Source organism: Globicephala melas, chromosome 1 (genome assembly GCF_963455315.2).
Source record: "Globicephala melas chromosome 1, mGloMel1.2, whole genome shotgun sequence".
Taxonomy (NCBI): Eukaryota; Metazoa; Chordata; class Mammalia; order Artiodactyla; family Delphinidae; genus Globicephala; species Globicephala melas.
The window spans coordinates 20,641,866-20,663,121 of record NC_083314.1 but is presented as its reverse complement, the minus strand read 5'-3'; the positions used below and the strand labels follow the sequence as shown (position 1 = coordinate 20,663,121).

At 37.7% G+C, this 21,256-nt stretch overlaps 1 protein-coding gene across 6 annotated transcripts in view; it reads right to left on the bottom strand.

The window, feature by feature from the left end:
* DISP1 (dispatched RND transporter family member 1) overlaps nt 1-21,256 on the bottom strand; it is a 204,021-nt gene that overhangs the window by 30,091 nt on the left and 152,674 nt on the right. For 4 of the 6 annotated variants that reach the window (XM_060299961.1, XM_060299931.1, XM_060300012.1 and 1 more), the window contains one exon: nt 20,423-20,948. In XM_060299961.1, coding sequence (XP_060155944.1) covers nt 20,423-20,931 — 509 coding nt within the window. In that variant the 5' untranslated portion in view covers nt 20,932-20,948. The remainder of the gene's footprint in view (nt 1-20,422; nt 20,949-21,256) is intronic. The other 2 variants (XM_060300039.1, XM_060300077.1) reach the window with 1 other exon arrangement.

Sequence of the window (21,256 nt, the reverse complement as noted above, 5' to 3'; positions counted from 1 at the left end):
AAAAAGACCTGCTATTAACTGGGGATTAATCTTGGGTTTTAACCACTCTGGCTTCAATTTTCTCATCTGTAATATAAAGAGAGTTGAATTAAATTACTTCTAAGGTCCTTTCCTGCTGTGAAATTCTACTGTATTCTCGTGTGGAATTTCAGAGAGTTCAAGTCATCACATAAGTATTTCAACACTCTGCCATGGCAAAAGCTGGGAAGTCAGGTCCCCCTCATCAAAATTCCATGTTGAAATACTTCATATGAATAATCAATAAACCCTTCCCCCCCATAAGGTAGGTAAGAACTAGTGTTTTAAAATGCTTTGAAAGAGAATGCTGGCTCCTTATAGGAATAGCTAGAGAGATTGGCTTTCTAAATGGCTAGATAAGTGGTTTATGAAAAAAAAGGGCTAAGTAGGAAGATGGGGCAGAGTTCCCCAGGCTAATGTTAGGTAAATATGAAGATGGATGAACTGTGATGTAGTAACACATTTTTGGTAGTATGTATCAAAGGAGGAAAAAACGCTGTAGGAAGTCATGCCAAGTTATCAAACACGCTGGTGGGATAAGAAGTGGTGAGGAATCATCTAGTTCACCAACCTAGTGAGTTTCACCAGAAGAGAAAACATGAAGGAGTGCTCAAGTTAAAAGGGTTATTCTGAGGAGATGTATTTTCTGTTTTGATGTTAGTTTGGTTTTCTGATTATAAAACTAACATACAGTTTTCTTAAAGCCTGAAAAATGCAGAAAATTATGAAGAAAAAAATCAGCCATACTCTTACTATACCGATCTAACCTCTGTAATTCTTTTTTTTGATCTACTTCCTTTCAGCATTTTTTCCTTTGTGCCTAAATATACGCCATAACTATGTACGCAATTAGGACCATACTAGATGCATAAAGTGTTACCACTTCTGATTATGAGTTTTTCCCATGTAATTAAAAGCTTCTGAAAACATGATTTTTAGTAGCTGTATTAATCTTCCATTATATTTCCCAAATTTATTTAATATATATACATGATTGTAATCACATTAATATATTACTTTATGTCTCTTTTGCTTTTATATATATATATATATATCTTTCCTCTTTACTTATAAGAGTATTAAAGCTCTGAAACATCAAAATTTTCCTAGTTTGTGATATGTATTTTAATATGATTTTTTGACATGCATTTTTAAATTTTCAATAGCTGGAATTTTCCTTTGTAATTTGATGACTACTTTTAGAGTTAAAGAGATATCCTTGATCCAGATGTCAGTTTTTCCCAATTCCACTTACTAATAATCTAGGCCAGTAATAATCTATTACTTTGTGATGCTTCGATTATTATTTTCCGTAAGGCCTCACTTTAAGGGGAAAAGTAGAGTCCAAAAATTCATTTTTATAAAATATATGGCATTTGATATTGTGAGAATAACGAGCTGATCGTGATGCACCTGTTCAGCTAAGAGACTGAATTTCCATGGTCTGGCTGAACCATCCAAATCCGTCCTACTACACAGTTTGGCGCCATCTAGTAACAGTTGTTCACTTGGGTTTAATTATCAATGGGGACAAATGTGGATTTAGAGGTTGACTGCTCCTTCCAGGACTACAATAGTGGTAACAGAAATCTCTCAGTTAGTCGGTGCCTATTTTGTTAGCCAGATTTGGGGAAACTGGGCTGAGAGAGTAACGGAAATATGGAGATCCACTTTCTGCCTCCCTACTTCCTGAAAGAGGGCAGCCTATGATCAGAAGATAAGGTAAGTCTGGCCCTGTTTGAGAATGGGGTTAGATGGAAGTCGGGAGCCCACTGAGTTTTTAAGGAGTTTTACTTTATTAAAGTTTTAAACATGCTAGGGTCTGTTTCACCTGTCCTAGTGGATCCATTGATCCAATTCTTTTCACAGAATCACACTGTTTTAGTTACTCTGGAGTCAAGATAGCCAAGTCCCAGGATGGAATATATTTAGGAAATTCTAATTCCCTTTAAAGAACTAACAGGTTTACAGTACTATTCTTGCATTTGTAACTTGAAAACAATTTCAGTTAGTGAAAGATCAAAAGAGGTTATTAAATGGGCCCCCAACCAAATACAAGAACCTTAACTCTCCAATGACATGCACGTGGTAAATTACAGTCTAGAACAAAGATTGTAAAGGAAATTTCAAAAGTTTTTCAGCTCATTCAGAACAACTTCATAACAAGACAACTAACTGCATGAACCTCAAGGGCAGTATTACAGCAAGTTTCCCATATACTTTCCTTGTGAACAGATATTTCTTACAAAGTAAACTCACATTCAATTTTAAGTCAACTGAGCGCAGTAACTTTTCCCAGAACCTAACTTATGTCAAAGGTTGAAGTATTTTGGAGGAAAAGGCTTACATATATAGAATCCAAGGGCTCTCTCTTGTCATAAATGTTAAAAACACCCTTTCTTTCCCTTCTTCCTGGCCCTACATCTGGCTCTTCCATATGGAAAACTTAAATCTTTTTATAATCTTGGCTTACCTCTATCATAAAATCTTTGGCAGAAGGATGGGAAAGATGCGTTACTACCTTCCCTAAGGAAGGCTGCCTAAGGACGGCCCTTTATTTCTCAGCATTATTAAATCATTCATTTTGTCATCTCTTCTCCGCCCTAGAAATTCCAGTTCACTAAGCACTTTTGAGCAATAAAAATACAATTTCTACTCTCAAGTACCAAAATAGGAAGATGAGAGGCTAACAGAAGATGCAAGTGGGAAAGTAAATAAGGCAAGATATGTGCGAGAATGTGATTATGTCACCGAATACTCTACTTTTCAGATCCCGAAATAAAAATGCAGCTCTTATATGCAAAATAGATAACCAACAAGGACCTACTGTATGGCACAAGTAACTCTGCTCAATATTCTGTAATAACTTAAATAGGAAAAGAATTTTAAAAAGAATAGATACATGTATATGTATAACTCAATCACTTTGCTGTACACCTGAAACTAATACAACATTGTTAATTAATTTCACTCCAATATGAAATAAAAATTTAAAAATAAAATAAAAGCTCAAAAGATGTAACTTAGGGGCTTCCCTGGTGGCGCAGTGGTTAAGAATCTGACTGCCAATTCAGGGGACATGGGTTCGAGCCCTGGTCCGGGAAGATCCCACATGCCGAGGAGCAACTAAGCCTGTGCGCCACAACTACTGAGCCTGTGCTCTAGAGCCCGTGAGCCACAACTACTGAGCCCGCGTGCCACAACTACTGAAGCCCGCGCGCCTAGAGCCCGTGCTCCGCAACGAGAAGCCACCGCAATGAGAAGCCCACGCACTGCAATGAAGAGTAGCCCCTGCTCGCTGCAACTAGAGAAAGCCCGTGCGCAGCAACGAAGGCCTGATGCAGCCCCAAATAAATAAATAAACTAAATAAATTTATTTTAAAAAATGTAGCTTAAGTTTGCTATCTTCAAATCAAGGAAAAAAATATATATACATATTTAAACAGCAAAGTGGTAGCTCAGAGTGGAACTTGGTTTACTAAGAAATTCTCCTAGGAGGAGGTGAGTATGCCAGCCCTTAAGCCTTCCTCCTGCCTCCAGTCTCCCTCCCACTGTACAATCAGGAATATAAAAATTAAGAGAACATTATCCCTGCCTTCCAAGTGTATACAGACTGGCCAAGAAGGTGAAAGGATATTTTAGAATTAAAGGGGAGAGATCCTTAAATCCCTTACGTCATTCTTTTAAACCATTCCTATTTCACCAACTCTTCAATAAGAGGCACAAAGTTTAAGTGTTCAGCTTGATGGGTTTTACATCCATGTAACCACCACTCAGATCAAGATATAGAACATTTCCCAGAAGCCCCAAAGGCTCGCACGTGCCCTTTCTAATCAATAAACATAATCAGAAGTAACCAATATTCAGGCTTCTATCACCATAGATTAGTTTTGCCTAAAGGATCACCCTTTTTAAGACAGCCAAAGATAAAAGTTTAAGTACCTTAGATAGCTAAAATTCACGTTAGCTGAAGTTTAGGGACATAGATAAACAGGAAGTCCCCCAGTAACATTTTAAATTGGTAACTCCTAGTGAGTCTTAATTGATCTTTTCTCTTGAAGTTTTAGAAATACCTGTCCAAATGACTTATAAGGTAGAGATCTTAGATTACCTATAAAAGGCCTTTGATGAGCAACAGAACTTTGTTGATCTACAGTAAAACTAGTCCTGGTATTGTTGTCTGTCATTATGTTATTTTTGAACAGATTATGTTTTAAAATCCATATTGTTCTGCTTCCTTAAATTTTAGTTTCTTCCAAAGTTCAAGGTCTTTCCTGGGTCAACAATATCTAGTTACAGTACGTGGCTATGCTTACTTAGGGTACAAGTGCTTCAGTTGAAGGATTACAAAGTGCTCTTCCTCTGATACTTTGGCAGGATATTTAAATAAAGATGTCCTACAGCCTATTGTGAATTATAGGGATTCCATCACCATGAGAACTACAGACAGGAAATGGGGATCTGAAACTTTTAACAGTTGAGAAGGGGTAAGAAATAAACAATAAGCAAGGTATTATGGAAATGACAGTCATGTGAAGGGCGGAAAAGGAGACTCCATCAACGGTGAGAGAAGGCAGAAATGGTCACAGCACATAGGATAAGAAGGAAAGGCATAGGGTGATGAAAAGCATGGAGTCATGAAATGCAAAAAAGAAGACAGCTTATGAAGAGATGGTAAATGGGAATTACATGCTCTCGAACTAAGGAGAACAAATGAGATGAGCTTCTCAAAGAGGTCACTGACCCCAGTATCGCCAGGAAAGGAGTGATGGTAAAAGACTGCAAGTCATTAAAAAGGAAAGAGGTCATACAAAGTAAAAGCATTAAGTGTACTGATATATTAAAAATAATAATAGTCAACATTTAAGAATTTCACTATGTGCCAAACACTGTCCTAAACACTTGACAATATATTAAACTTTTTTTTTTTTTTTTTTTTTTTTGCGGTACGCGGGCCTCTCACTGCTGCAGCCTCTCCCGTTGCGGAGCACCGGCTCCGGACGCGCAGGCTCAGTGGCCATGGCTCACGGGCCCAGAGGCTCGGTGGCAGGTGGGATCTTCCCGGACCGGGGCACGAACCCGCGTCCCCCGCATCGGCAGGCGGACTCTCAACCACTGCGCCACCAGGGAAGCCCTAAACTATTTTTTAATTCTTAAAACAATCCTATGCAGTAGGTATAGATTTTATGGACAAGGAACTGAAGCACAGAGAGGTTAAATAAGTTGCCCAAGCTCACACAGTTAGTGTTAGAGGCAGGATTCAAACCCAGGCAATCTACTGCAGAGCCCACCCTCTTAACCTCTATGCTACACTCCACCAAAGTTTCAGCTGTTTTCATAATATAGTAGGAGGTGATGCTGCCCATGGTTCAGGGATTGAGAGAGTAAACTGTGCTTTGAGTAAACTAGAGACAGAGGCTTACGTGGAAAAAGCTGCTGGAGGAAGTACATTTAGGAGTTAGCAGTGAGGACTGAGCTATGCCAGGCTGCATGAAGTCATAATAAGAAAGGTCTACAGTTTCCGTCTTCTCACAGCGAGCACTGTTTGGTAGTCTTGGAGCTGGAGCAAAGGCACCCAAAACCCTGAAGATGACAGCATGGAGTATGACATTTAGATAGAGAATTCAGTTTAGACACAAAGGAAATGTTACATCTAAAATGTGGAAAATCTATTTCTTACTACTAGCATGTCCAAGAACCTACTTGTGTGTGTCCTCCCACTAGTGTTTAAGTACACTAGGGACATGGTACGAACAGATGGGAGAAATCAGGCAGGATTCTTCCTTGGGATCTGTGCAAGGAAGCGCTGTGAATATACCCTTTCCATGATCTAAAAAGGACTTGGGCAGCCTGGGGCAAGTTATCTGTGCTTCTCATGATTATTTGTGTGATCTGTGATGAGTGTGATCTGTGATCAGTGGGATCTCAGCTCTGCGGTTTCAAGAATGAATCTGTACAAGTGCTTACTAAATAGCTAGCACTCAGTAATTGTTTCTTGAACTACTGCTAAAACTAAAAAAATTTAGCAAAAAAAAAAAAATTCATTCTCTTACGTTTGAGCAGCACAGAGATGTGATTAAGAGGAAAGGCTTCACAATCAGACAGACCAAGACTCAATTCCAGGCTCTACTGGTTATTATTAGCCATTTAATTAATCTTTTAAACACTATTTAATTTTTCCAAACCATAGTTTCTTCATCTATAAAATGGAAATGACAGTAATAGCTCTGAATTCCTTGGGCTGTTTTCAGGATTAAATCAGAGAGTGCATGTAAAATATAGTACAATGTCTGGTATATAGTAAGGGTTCAATAAAATCATTAATACTCTTTTTATAAACTTGAGACCTTATGCCATTAAAGTCCATTTTCTTCACCAAATACAGGTACAATGCATGACCAAGTCCTACTTAACAATCTTGAAAAATTCTTTTTTGTTGTTGTTTTGTTTTTTTTTTAACATCTTTATTGGGGTATAATTGCTTTACAATGGTGTGTTAGTTTCTGCTTTATAACAAAGTGAATCAGTTATACATATACATATGATCCCATATCTCTTCCCTCTTGCGTCTCCCTCCCTCCCACCCTCCAGAAAAATTCTTTACACTCAGAGACTATCATTCATTATTTTGGAATATTTTAGAATATTTGTAATAATGATAAAACTTACTATTAAAATTCTTAGAAAGGTTATTTTGTTATAAAATTACACAAAAGAGATACTCATGTGATAGCAGAATAAGAAATAATTTAAATATGATCCAAATTGCAGTGTTGATGGAGAACTAAATATTCTTAATTGCTTACATGACCAGATATAGTCAAGTACATTATTAACATAGAAATGCTTTATAGGTGATTATATTTCCATGCAAAGCCTATATCTGTGGGTGAAAGAGGAGATATACCTCTTCAAAATGTTCCTCATCTCTTCCCATTTTGAAATCTTGATGAAGATTTCATCAGTGGAAAACATATAATGTTCCATTTAAGTGTACTCGAAGTTTAAATTTTATAGACTTAATTCACAGTGATGAACTGTTTTTCTTTTAAATCATGACTTTTAAACAGACTATCTGAGATTAGTTCTTTTAACTAAAGAAAAATAAAATACTTAATTTCTAAACTATGTGATACTAAAATCATATTTAAACCCATGTTGAATTTACCTCTCAAGGTATATCTAGACCCCTGATTATGACCATTCCTACCTTCAATAATTAATGTCTACACATTAAATATAAAAATTTATGTTCTCTTTATAACTGACAGGAATATGTCAGTCTAAGGCAGAAAACTGCTGAAATGTCCGTGGGTTATGCGCAATCCTACTGCTGAATTTCCTTTGCTGTCTTTCATTTCGGTCTACTTTATTGCTTAAGCAACCAGTGGCTACTGATTAGCTAAGAAAAACTCACCTCCAATTTCTCTGTTATATAATTTACAGTTTTCCCCCTGGAGACATTAATACTGCAGAGATGTGATAAAAGACTGCTGTGAAGAATGATAAAAATGTGCATTTTTCACATATTTATAAATCCCCATGCCAATTTCACCAAACTTGCTGGCAAAAGAAAAATACCTGACATTTAAGGACATCTATCCAACGGGAATGCTGAAAGGCACAACCGCACACTCATTGGATCTACTAAACGTTACATCAATTAGTGACAGAGCCTGGTAACCCATGAAGGCATTTCTGTGTGATGTTCCACAAGAAAAATATGCTTTGTGCATAATGTACAATATTCCCTGTCTGTCCCACTCAGACTCAAAACTCTGTAAAGCTGGAACAAATCAGGCTTTCATGTAACAGCTTGAGTTCCAATTTAAGTTAATAAGAAATTATTCTCTTATTAGTAGAGCCTGGCCCTAAGAAGCAAGCCAGAAATTATGTTATTTTTTTCCTCTAGTTATTGCAGTAAACAAGAAAAGAACTGTGTTATACAAAATTGGGTGAGAACAGGGAGGGGTGTAATTTCCTCTTATATAATTAAACAATTATTTCTTCTTAAGAAGATAGAGTTCCAGGCCTAGCAGATCAGTAGTCAAAGGGCAGCTATTCTGCTGTTCACTAAACGGTGAGGGAAGCAAGGCATGGGAAATTCATATTCAAATACATTTTGCCTCTGCCACTTATAAGGGGGAGGAGGAAGGAGCCGTACCGGAGGTCAGAATTTCACATGGTTCTGGTCCTGTGCAATGCACACCCCAAAAGAGGAATCTAAGAATGACTTTTTCTTTTTTTTTAAAAGAAACAGTTTAAAGCAATTAGCATTCTGAAAAGGACAACTGGTTAATTAAAAATATTTTTAAATGACTGAAAAGTAGGTTTGCTTGAAAGAAACCATTCTTCCTCAGCCCATGGAGTTAAATTTGCATAGTTAAGCTGGAGGTTATAAGCCAAACAGCCCCATGTGTTACATTTTAAAGTTATACTAAATTATAAAGCACTTGCCCTTAAACTCAAACTTTTTCATGCCAGACTGTTGCTGTGAGCCCCACAGAAAACATGCTAAATGAGAGTGTAATATATACTTTTCTTAATAAGATGTGAATAATCATCACTAATGGGAGATCCAAGGAAAGCTCATAAGAAAGCCAGAAAAATCTTATTAAACTTAACTAACTTAAGAGGCTAAAATGAATGCTGGAATGAAGTTTAAAATCCTCAAGCCAAAATACTCACCAGATACTAATGCTGCTCACTTAGAATTTTAAGCTTTGGGAGATGGAGGTCAGGGGTAAGGAGGTTAAAAAAAATTAATACAATTTGGAGCTCAATGTAGGGTTTAATTCTGCATTAAGATTGAGACCTTTTAACAATCAAATAATACATTTAAATAAATCTCTCCTGGCGATTGCTTTACAATGAAGTAGTTTTAGTTTCTGGTAGCCAATAAGGTAGGTCAATGGCTGACAGCTAAAAAACAAAGTTTCAGAATAATACCTAGAAAACAAAGACCCAGAATATTTAGTGTTGGCCAGGACCAAAAAAAGTATCTAAGTCTAGTTCTCGATTATATATAAGTGGAAACGAAGATACAATCATTAATCAGATTTCTATTTAAACTTCTAAAGTGTAGGGGGAAAAAGTCTGATACAGTAATCTTATTCACTGATATCTGTCACCTCGTTCCTCACCAGGGCTAGAAGATTCCTCCTCCCTGAACTACCTTTCCTTCCCCCACAAAACACACTCCATCCCTTTAAAGGGACCTTCACTGTCAGGTCAAGGAGTTTGGGGAAACCATGGAAGATTTCTGAGCAGAGGAGTGACATAATGAAAGCAGTGTTTTAGGAAGGGGGAGGTGGGCAGGCCCAAGTGACCACAGATGCACAAAGAGGGTCTGAAGGAATGAATGTATTAACTGTCCATCGTTGTTTCTTACTAGACACACAAAATAGTGTTTAGAAAGAGTAAACTGCTCACATTCCTGTAGAAATCATCATGCTTGAATCTCAAGCTATTTGATAACTATCAGAGCCCTCCCTGTACCATTCAAATGGGGAGAAGTAATTAATTTACCTAAACCAACAACTCAGCAAATTCATATAGAATATGGCATCAAATCTGGCCCTGGACCCTCTCGTTTTATTCTAAGTCATAAAATACATATGGACAAAGAAAAACCCCAACTCTTATTTAGGAATTTATGTTTCATCCACCAGTTCTATAATCTGCTGACTGCTTATAAAATCTCTTATACTAGATTTGCAAATATCCTAGAGGTGGCCAGAGCTGAGCAAACAGAAAGGTTATTCTGGGCTGACTCCCCCCAGTGCACAGAGTCTCCTGGCTCCTCTCTGTCTTCCTCAAAAGGGCTCCAGAACCATTTATGAAAGTAGCTTAGGAGCTGCGGGAGTGAACAGGGACTTTACCTTTCCTTTCTTACGTCTTCATGAATGAGGCTGTAATATTTTTTTAAAGTTAAAAACCAAGGCATTGGGGGGGGGGGAATTTAAAGGACAGGAGGAGCTAGCCCCGCAAACAGACTCAAGCAACAATTAATAAAACAGGGTTTTTAAGGGAACAAAGCCTTTTAAACCTTCTCCCATTGTTTGGGAAATATCTTACTCCAGGAGACCAATGTGCCTGATTTTCACTATCAAGACAACAGAAAATTGAGTTCTGCATAAAAATGACTTGACTGATGTTCAATTATTTATTCATTTCATTCAACAATTTCTGAGTGTTTACTAAATGCCAGGCACCTTCGTAGGCCCTGGAGATACACAAAAAGCAGTACAAAAGAAATGGTTCAACAAACGAGCCTTGGGAAATATCAATGAATCAAAGGTATTAGAACTATGTAATTTGCATATAAAGTACTTAGACACTTAATAAGTGCTTTTTATGATGATTCCACAACATTTGGAATCCACTGTTTTGGGGGAGCAGTCTTCTTTGACTAACTATAGCATATTGTTCTCCAAAGGTCGAATGAGATGAACCCAATAGGCACCATGCCCTGGGCCACCTCCTCTGAGCTCTTCTCCAGACAAAGGACACTGCCTGCCAGGCTGCCTCACACTTGCTCCCACGCCCATGTGCTGCTGGCCTCCTTTCCCATACTTCAGTCAGTTGGTCTCCTGTCTGTTTTTGAAAGACCCATTTCATCTCCCATGGCGCTTTCTCTAAGCTATCCTATGACTCCATCTCCCTCTTTGGGACTCACATAACCCTCTAAACTCTGATTTTGGTTCTCAGAGACTGTGGTTATTTTTGCCCCAATCATCTCTCTCCTATTAGACAATAAATGGCTTGATGGCAGGGACCAATCTGACTTTGTGAGGTTTTTTAAAAAATTTAAACTTTGTCAATTTTTCATGTAAAAAAAGATGTCCTGAGAATTGGGGAAGAGGAGTGATAATCATTCATTCAACAAATATTTGAGTTCCAGTTATGCCCCAGGCACTAAACTCCAAAATACCAAGTAGTTGACTCTCTGGTTTGTGTGGTTTTTTTCAAAAAGACATAATTTTGTAGAATCAATTTTGCTGAAAAGAACACAACATAGTATAGCAATGAAAATTCTCCTATAAATGTTAAGTTCTATAAAGTCTTTTAAATTACACCTAACAATCCACTTAAGTTTGGAAAGAAGATGCAGTAGTACAATTGGTTTTTTTCCTGGAGTCAGAGATGTGTCTGATCCATAACAATGTCTTTTATGTTTTACTGTTTGCTAAATATTTTACCTTTTTAACCGAAAAGAAAAATTTGAACCATTCCTCTTTTTTTTTCTTTACTCTCTAGAACCTGCTAAACAAGTAGGAGTACTACAGAAAGGGGGTAATTAAAGAATATATTTGCTTCATTCCAAAATGTTATATTAATTTCAAGAAATAAAGAGGGTATTGTTTCCTGACATTTATTATTAAAGAAAGAGATGACCAAGGCTCCTAGTCTGAAATGTATTACAGACTGTGCAATGCATTCCATGAGGCATAGCACACTCTAAAATTCATTTATAGTATAAAGAAGTCTCTAAAAGAAGTCCCACTAATAAAATAGGCCTTCACTCAATCTGACTGCCAAACTGACTTACTTTGGCAAGCAAGCTTGGGACATTTTAAATTTTACAAACATTATCCTGTTTTAAAAAAGTTAATTTTGACTACTTTAAGGAATGTAAAAATACACCTTGGTTTCAGTGAAATCAAGATTAAATCTTACCGGACTTCTAAAGTTAACTGTCATAATCAGATGTTACAATTAGTATAAAGGATAAAGGCTCTGAGTCTTTGGGACTGTAGAGGCCCATTTATTCTCAACAACCCCCCTTTTCCTCTTCTAGAAGGCAAATTAGTGACCATCTTTCCCACTTGCTCTTTCCTGTAGGTCGATGGGGTAAAAAGTACGCAATTTATAAATCAGAATGAAAAGCAATACATCGTGTATTCATTTAAATCAGGATTCAGTAACAGCTTGCTTTCTGCCACAATACTAACAGAATTAAGTGCACACAGCAAAGAACAACAACAACAAAAATTTAAGAGAAGAAAATGAAAGGAACAAATGTAGAAGGAGAAGAGAAAGGAGACTAATAATTTGGTTCTAGGCACTATGCTATGTGAAAAAAATAACCACTGTTATTCCATTTTTACAGAGACAGATTTACCCAAGATCACCACGCTATTCAATGGCAGAGCCAGGATTCATTCAAACACAGGGATTCCTTTCTAAAGCCCATGCTCTTCCCACCTCATGTTGTGTAGTGAGGAAAGGAGGAAGGATTGAGGAAAGAAAAGTGAGAGCTGTAATACAGCACTAAGCAATTACTTCTAGAGGCTAGCTGTACTTATTTATCTACTTTTCAGAAAAAATTTGGTTTGACATTTGTACTTTAGATCTACTTACAAAAAGCTCAGGCCATAAATCAACTATACTTCAATCAAAAACAAACACAAAAAACAAAAAGCCCAGGCAACTAAAAATTCAATAAATTGATACTTTCACCTTTGGCTTGATCTGCAGAAGTTTTTGTAAGATGTAACTGTGGCTTCTAGAAGATGTCGAAGGATATTGCCTACTGGCTACGATTTTTTATAATATGGGGCTTTGGTCTTTCAGATTTTTGAAGAAAAGAGATTTTATCTGTTGTCATTTCTTAATGTTATATTTCAAACAAAATACAAGCAATCATACTCCAATTAATTAGAATTATGCTGACCAAAAAGGGTATTTACTGCCAAATACTGCTGTTACTCTACATCATACGTGCTCCATTTGCTGCCACAGAGGTTAAAAAGGGATCTCAGTTGCTTTAACAGAGGCAAGAAAGATAGTCCTCCAATGAAAGTTTCTGCAATGATGGAAACGTTCTGTATCTGTGCTGTCCAATATGGTAGCCACTCGTCACCTCTGGCTTTTGAGCACTTGAAATGTGCCTAGCGTGACAGAAGAACTGAATTTTTAATCTTATTGGACCCTCCTGAACATCACAGGTCTAAAGAAAGCGGTTTAACCATTCCTTCCTGCCAAAGACACCTGCCAAGCCGTCCTGGTTACTATTTATGGCAATTGTATATAAAGACAAATGATTATTTAGCTATCAGTAACCTTCCAATGGTAAGAGAGGAAAAGTGGAGAAAATGAATTTAGAAAACAATACATAGTCTGGTTCTTCTTTTTGGCTTGTGCTCCTGCAAAAGCTCTGATATTTAACTTTTGTGCTCCAGAGAATACAGCAGTCAATATTTGTAGATAAAAGAAGGCTATCTATCTGAGGTCAGCCCATGCTGAAATCTAAGTATCTTACCTTGTCCACATTACCTCTACATCTTTGAAATTGGGGACCATGTTTGCAGTTTTTACCTCTGTCTCCAGCACTTAACACTTACTAAGTATTCATTAAATTCTTGCTAAATAAGTGAGCAACCTTGAATTTCTCCGTTCCTTGCTCCGACATCTTAGAAGAGCCATTTGAGTTGAGTCTGGCGTTTTGGGCAAATCAGAGACTCTGGGATTGGTGTTAATGCCAAGGTTCACACTACACTGCTGATGAAGTGTTCAGAGTGATTTTTGGTTCAAATTTCCTAACTAACTAAAATAACACAACTGCCGGGGCTCAGGGAAGGGGGAAGGGTGGAGCATTGCAGGCCAGGTGTAGCAAAGTAAGACCCTTTGGAAAATGATGCTCAGGTCTATAATTTACCCCTGGACGTTATGATACAACATATACAGAAGAAGCAGATTTCAAGTGGTAGATTCTATCTCTTTTAACATAATACAAGAATTCTCATTTCTTACTTTTTAGGAAAAAGAGTTCCCTTCATAGAAAGTAACTAGTGTCCTAAGGGGAAACAAAAAGAAAACCTCTGAGAAAAGTGAGTGTGAAATTGGAAAACTAGTAAAGAACCCGAGGAGAAAGGAAATATAGGTTACAAAAATTATATAGTCACAATGTATGGGGAGGCAGGGACCATGTTTACTTAAGCTTTCAGGGGCTGAGCTAATGCTAGAGTTCCGTGGTCCCCTCTGTGCCAAGCCTTCTTAACTCAGTATAGCTCTAATTCCTCCAGGGTGCCATGGGGAACATTCAACGTGACCATCTGTCTACAAAATCACCTTCAGAGAAATAAAAATGCATTTGGCAGGCACCCAAAACTACCACAGGTTCCCTACCATGATAATGAGTCTATGGCCATTGCCAAGTATCATTTATGGAGTCCCCTATTACAATCAAGAACACTTTTTGCAACACCAAATTAAAACGTAAGTACAGTTTGGATTAGAAATCTTGTATGCTATTTTTGGATGCAGAACTCCTTATTAATTGTGTCATAATACCATTACCCTTTCACTTTAATACGGCAGTAAGAAGGTTTCCAAATGAATCATTCAAAACTTTGCTTCAACCAGCACACATGGAATGTGACTGGTTCCTGAGAAGCATTTTCCAGATCTCTGTAGGATAAAGAGCAAATCATTACCATTCAGCCTTTTAGATAACTTGACTGTATTCAGGATGTAAAATTAGGAAAAGCTGTCTCTCCTGACCAACCAAATGACCCCTTCACTCTGGCCATCCTCTTCTCTTTACACTTCCTTAAGTAGACTTTTATTTTTGTACGCTTTCCCCTTCCAACTTCCTCCCACCTTCTACGTTCTGCGTCCTGCAGGCAGTCCCTTTATCATGTCCTGGTCATCCTTCAAGGGTCACTCAAATTCTCTCTTCTCACTCAGCCTGCCCCTAAACTTACTAACCTCCAGGGATCCTTCTCACCTCTGAACTCCTGAGTGCTTTATTGTTTCTATTGCAAAAGGAACTTCTCTTTATTATTATCATACTTATTTTATTCTTTAACTCCCCTGGTGACCCTGATGATCAGCCATGTTTAGGACTTACGGGTATGGGCTCTGTCTCATGGTAGGGAGAGACTACTTTCTGCCATTTTTAACTCCTTGGTGTTCTCAATTAGTCACATTAATTAACAGCTGAGTGATGGGTATAAGGCTAGAAATCTACAAATGAAAAAGCCAGAAGCTTTAAAATGAGATCTATTTGAACTACTTAATATTTGGTGATAAATGGAATCAAAAGAGAATATTCTAAATGTGATCCTTGCAATGGTCTTAATTTAATCAACCAGAAGCTTAACAGAGAGTTTTAAAAAGCAAAAGAAAAGACATATACAAGTGGTTGATTATAATGAATCTTTTAGATAGATTTATTACAGTTTAAAGAGTCAAGAAGGGATGAAACAGAACTTAGTGTAGTACAGGAGGTGGGCAAAAGGGAAATGGGAATATGAATGATGGAAAGGAGGCGGCAAATGACCTGGGAAAAAATTATATTTTCTATTTGACTCTTTAAAACATTCTCTATGGTTTAAGGGCTTTACAAACAAATAACAACTTTAAAAATAAAACAGGGGCTTCCCTGGTGGCGCAGCGGTTGACAGTCCGCCTGCCGATGCAGGGGACACGGGTTCGTGCCCCGGTCCAGGAGGATCCCACATGCCACGGAGCGGCTGGGCCCGTGCGCCATGGCCGCTGAGCCTGCGTGTCCGGAGCCTGTGCTCCGCAACGGGAGAGGCCACAACAGTGAGAGGCCCACGTACCACAAAAAAATAAATAAATAAAAATAAAATAAAATAAAACAAAATACCAACCAGGTGGGCGCATTTGTGGTGTAGGTGCAAAGAGCAATAACAATTGAAAGTGCCTAGGATCTTCCATCTGTACACAATTTTACTCCAAGGCCATCAACCTTTAAGATACTTTTTAAGTGATGTGAATATACTTTTATCAAGTCATGAATACATCTTAAACATTAATTGAATAATACTTCATTAAGTATTTGAGATTATCAATTTTTTAAAAAACAACATGCAAGAAATCACAAAAGGAAAATAGATTTAGAGCGTTCACATTCCTGATAGAGATCAGCCTCTAGAACCTTCGTACTAAGTTTCCTAAAAGTGTTGGGTAGAATAACTAATAAAAGGCAGCAAAGTATCACATGGCTTCCTCATTTACAGAATTTCTCAGCGAGGACATCCCGCATAACCTATCCCCAACTGCCCTGCTCTCCCTTACACAGTAGCTATATCCATGTCCACATTTGCTTCGGTGGGTATATTACTGGTTTGGGAAAGACAGACACAGCACCTGGCTTAGTTCCTTGCCCACAGCACAATTCTGCAAATAAATACATGCTGGGCTGAACCTAAAAGCTGTAGTTTTCATCCTAGGATAATTTCCAACAGTATTGTTACCCTCAATGTAATTGTTACGTATTACTCAGCATCCTCATTCTTTCAAGAAAGCTCAAAGGATCACACTCTTCCACTGTTACTGCCCCAACCCTCCATCCCCAAAAGCTCTGCTTGCTTGGAGTTCTTCTCCTGTCCTCTCCATTTTAGTGATCAACATTACCATCTACCCATCTAGTTTCAGTTTCAGGAAACTGAAAATCAGTTGTGATTCTTCTTCCCTTCCTCCCCCATATCCAATTGTTCACCAGAGCTAGTAGATTCTACCTCATAAATCTCTCTAGCTGAAATTACTTCTAAATCCTGGATCAAGTCACCACCAGCTCTCACCTGAATTACTATAACAAGTCTTCCAACGGTCTTCCTCCCTACAGTAGTCCTGACCCAGTTCAATCTACTCTCCACCATGCAGTTTATGGACCTCTCTAAAATGTGTATCTGATAGTGTTTCTTTTCTGCTTAAAAATCTGTAATGCCACACCCATTAGGATGGCTATTATAAAACAATTAAAAAAAAAAACAGAAAAGAACAAGCGTCAGCAAGGATGTGCACAGCAGCTGTGGAAACAGTCTGGTGGTTCCTCAAGAAGTTAAACATATGATTACCATATGATCCAGTAATTGCACTTCTGGGTATATAACCAAAAGAAGTGAAAGCAGGAACTCCAACAAATATTGTATACACATGTTCATAGCAACATTATTCACAATAGCCTAAAGGTGGAGCAATCCAAGTGTCCATCGACAGATAAATGGATAAACATAATGTGGTATATACATACAATAGGATATTATTCAGCCTTACAAAAGAAGAAATTTTTTTTTTTAAGAAGAAAATTTTGATACATGCTATGACTTGGATAAGCCTTGAAGACAGTATGCTAAGTGAAATCAGACAGTCATAAAAGAATAAATACTGTATGATTCCATTTATATGAGGTACCTAGAATAGCCAAATTCATGGAGATAGAAAATAGAATGGTGGTTGACAGGGGCTGGGGGAGGGAAGAATGGGAAATTATTGTTTAATGGGTATGGAGTTTCAGTTTGGGAAGATGAAGAATGTTCTGGAGAAAGGAGGTTGGTGATGGTTGCACAACAATGTGAATGTACTTAATGCTACTGAATTGTACACATACAAATGGTTCAAATGATAAATTTTATGTTCTATGTATTTTTTCATAATAAAAAAGTCGTGCACACACAAAAATCTATACTGCTTCTCCACTGGCCTCAGGATAAAGTCCTGAGATCTCCTAATGTGATTCACAATGCCCCTCAGGATTTAATCCCAATATACCTCTCCCCTTGCTATTACTCTTTGTTCCTTCAGGGCCTAGTCATACTCAGCTATGCTGGAGCTGTGCTCACACTACTTCATAAATCTTTCCACAAACTATTCCCACTGTCTACAAGACAACCTCTTCTCCATTTGTAATGCTTTTCATTTCCATCCCTGTATGTCCCTTCTTGGTATCTCTTATCACAATATTGTAGCTGCCTGTTTGCTTTTCTGTCTCCCTTCCTACTAGCTTATAGCTCTATGAAGGAAAAAATAAAGTCTCATCTCATTTAGAACTACATCTTTGGTGCCTGGCACATACAAATATTCAGTAAATATTGTTGATTATGTAAATTCATAAATGTAGCAGATAGGGAAGAGTTTCTGGGAGCACACATGTTACAATATGTAAAATGAAAATATATAATATAAAATGAAAGTATGTAATATACACACTGGACACATACCATTCCTTCGCAGGCATCTTTAAAAAGATTCTATGTCTGTTGCAGTTATCAAAAGGCTCAAATTCTTGAGATAAAATTCTAATATGAAAGATTTCTCACGTAAAATTCCAGTTTCCTCTACAACTGTTCCTGATGGACAAATATGGCACTTTTTATCAGTTTGTTTTTTAATGCCATTCTATTTAAAGTTGTATGTATATAGGACACTCATTCCTTTAAAATTAGGTCATTCAGAAATGCCAAGCCAAAGTCCTGAAAATACTGACAATGCCTATCATATTGAAACAATTGGTTACTTTATCCGTTGTTTTACTACTTTGTGAAGTTTTTTAAAGGAGGGATCAGCTTCAAAATGTAGAATTCTCTCTCATCTCACATCCTGCAACCATATAATTTATGATTCTGAAACATCAATATTTATGACCATATAATTACAAAACTAACCACTTACACTGTTTCATTCAAAATGGAAAGAGTCTAAAACTGGCCATGTAGCACAATGCTGTCAGGACTAATCTTCTAAGAAATGGCTTTGGTGAGTGTTTTTATTATAGTTCTATAAACTAAAAGACTCTCACATCTAATATGGAAAAATGTATTCAGAAACTGTAGAAACATGCTCGAGAAGACTCCCCCTGCCCCCCACCCCTTGTCATTTTCCCCATCTTTCTCTTCCTCTCTTTTCAAAAGAGTGAAACCAGATAATCTCAGCAGCATCTAAAATCTGATGAAGGTGAAAAGTATTTATTACTTAATCCCTGTCTGGATGTGACTTTTTAAAAACTTGATATATAATTGCCATATAATATTACATTAGTTTCAGGTGTACAACGTAATGATTCGATATTTGTATATATTGCAAAATGATCACCATGATAAGTCTTGTTAACATCCATTACCACACACATTTACAAAATTTTTTTTTCTTGTGAGGAGAACTTTTAAGATCTACTCTCTTAGCAACTTTCAGCTATACAATACGGTATTATTAGCTATGGTCACCATGCTGTATGTTACATCCTCATGACTTATTTATTTTAGAACTGGAAGTCTGTACTCACTCTTTAATTAAAAGTGAATATGCTATATGCATACAATGGATTACTACTCAGCAATAAAAAGGGAAACTAATACACAGAGCAATTAGACAATCTCAAAAACGTTATGAGTCAAAATTGCCAGACACAAAAGAGTATCTACTGTATGATTCCATTCATATGAAGTTTCAGAGCAAACAAAATAATTTATGGTAACAGAACTCAGAACAGTGCTTCTGGTGAAGAGAGAAGGAATGACTAAGAAGTGGCATAAAGGAACTTCCTGGGGTGAGAGAAATGTTCTACATCTGACCAAGGTGTGCATTATACTAGCGTATACATTTGTCAAAACTGATCAAACTATACACTTAAATTTGTGCATTTCCCTGTATATAAATTATACCCTAATATTCAATGAGAAGGCTGTCTTCTAGCTCTTTTTAGACTTTTTATTATCAAAAAATGTGAAATAATTCTTGGTCTCTATCAAGTATTCAGCATTTTTAAAAATATATCACCATTGCTCACCTGCAGTACATGTGATTTAACTTACCCACAGAAAAAATAGCTGGAAAGAACATATCAGAGAAACTATGGCCTGAAATGGGAAGGAGAACTGGCAATGATGGAGATTTTTCTAGTACTTTTCAATCTACCAGATCTGAAAACGTTTTACAAAAAATATTTTTTAAAGCCCTATGCTACATATTTATAGGTTTCATCTGCTAAAAGGAATTGTTGCCTTCATACGATCTCAACATATTACGCAGTCACCCAAACCACATGAATAGAAATTGTGAGTACACCCATAAGGAAGCAACTGGTTTTGTACTTCTTTTTTGTAAATGTTGATCACTATCAATAATAGCAAATATAAGACTCCTGTTTAGGCAGCCTCATCACAAATATATCTATCCCCCATGTTTAATAATAGAAATTACTAACAATAGAACCTTTTACTGAACTTTATAATTCAAGGCTTAGCAGGGACATCTAACCAGTTCACAGAAGGAGAAAATGGAAGGAAGGGTTTAATTGACTAAGAAGTTAATGGATAAAATAGATATAATATTACTTCATTTGCATTTTAGTAGGCTTCACACAATCCAAAAAATATGCATTTTGTTTTGTTTTGGTTTTTGGGTATTTTTGGCCATGCCACGTGGCTTTTGGGATCCTAGTTCCCCGACCAGGGATTGAACCTGGGCCCTCGGCAGTGAAAGTGTGGAGTCCTAAATGCTGGACCGCCAGGGAATTCCTGAAATATGCACTTTTACTGGTTTCCTATCCCTGATACATTTTTCTCTCCTCCTTTGGGAGAAATCAACACCAACAACCACATTCATGTGGAATTAGTTGAATGAGAAAGTTCAGCAAAACAACTGGACCACTCACCTTATGTTGGCTATATGCTGTGGCACAGGCTGATGCTGAAAATGGTCAGGCCACGGATGATGCAGGCAGAAGGATGGAGAGGGCTGAAGACAGCACGTTGTCTGATAAACAGGTGAATGGTTTGGACAGAGAGATGCAGAATACTCTGAGTGTGGCTGCATGCAACACGAGGCCAAAGCAGGAGGTGCTGCGGGGCCAGCCTCGGGATGGCACTCTTGGTGACTGTCATGGGTAGTCAAAGGGTGATGGTATGGGCAAGGATGGCAGCACAGGGATAACATCTGAGGCGTTCTTTGGTTGTCTAAAGGCAGAAAGGATGATTTAACTGTGCCATTAACTTGCAGGCATCCATTTGGACTCACTTTTGTTCTGGGCGCTTCTTTGGGGGTGAGTTGCTGGGCTGCAGGGTCTCCATCACAGGGGGTGAGGGGACTAGCGCTGGTAGCACTGGTTGCAATGCTGCCATTGCTCAGAACCACAAAATCGTTGTTTCCGTTGTTCATAGCCATGCTCCAATTTCTTGACCCTAAGAAAGAAAATGATATAAAATCATCCAGTTACAGTCAGGTAGGCAATTATGTAAAGAAGATAGGAAAACTATTTTAAAACAGCTCTTTAAAAACAAGGGTTCTTGCAGGAGTTGTGAAAGCACTGGGGGAAGCCCAGCTCACCTGCAACAGAACCAGCCATGGGTTAGGCCTCCATTTCTTTCCTCCCAGCTACACCATGCACCTTGAGAACCCTCTCCTATCCCACTGACCACTTCCTCCCTGCCCCATCTCTATTTTCAGTGCCTGTCTTCTCTCCTCATCCTAGATGTGCAATTCAGTTAAG